General features: G+C 47.2%; 1 protein-coding gene across 1 annotated transcript in view; it reads right to left on the reverse strand.

The window, feature by feature from the left end:
• The window catches only part of LOC119593641 (relaxin receptor 1-like), a gene marked incomplete in the record, with an annotated part of 42684 nt that overhangs the window by 13855 nt on the left and 28522 nt on the right, over positions 1-307 (reverse strand). Inside the window, 1 exon segment of the mRNA XM_037942592.1 lies at positions 70-141. Coding sequence (XP_037798520.1) covers positions 70-141 — 72 coding nt within the window.

Genomic DNA, 307 nt, shown 5'->3' on the forward strand with positions numbered 1-307 from the left:
GGGAGGGGGCCTGTGACGCTAAAAAGGCTAAGAACCCCTGCTTTAAAGGGCAGTCAAAATTGCACTTACAGGTTTAACAAGCTGACTAGACCGTAGAACATGGCCGGGCGAATCTCTGTCAGGCTATTGTCGTTGAGTTCGCTATCAAAATGGAAAAAGGAGAGAGAAAAAATACACGGCTGTTATTTCCATGGTGAGTAGTCAGTGGGTGAGTGTGAGGAGGGGGGAGCGGAGGCAGCAAGACAGACAGACAAATTAGGAAAGTGGGTGAGATAGGGGCAGGCATAAAATACGATTGAATGATAAA

Source organism: Penaeus monodon, chromosome 32 (genome assembly GCF_015228065.2).
Source record: "Penaeus monodon isolate SGIC_2016 chromosome 32, NSTDA_Pmon_1, whole genome shotgun sequence".
Taxonomy (NCBI): Eukaryota; Metazoa; Arthropoda; class Malacostraca; order Decapoda; family Penaeidae; genus Penaeus; species Penaeus monodon.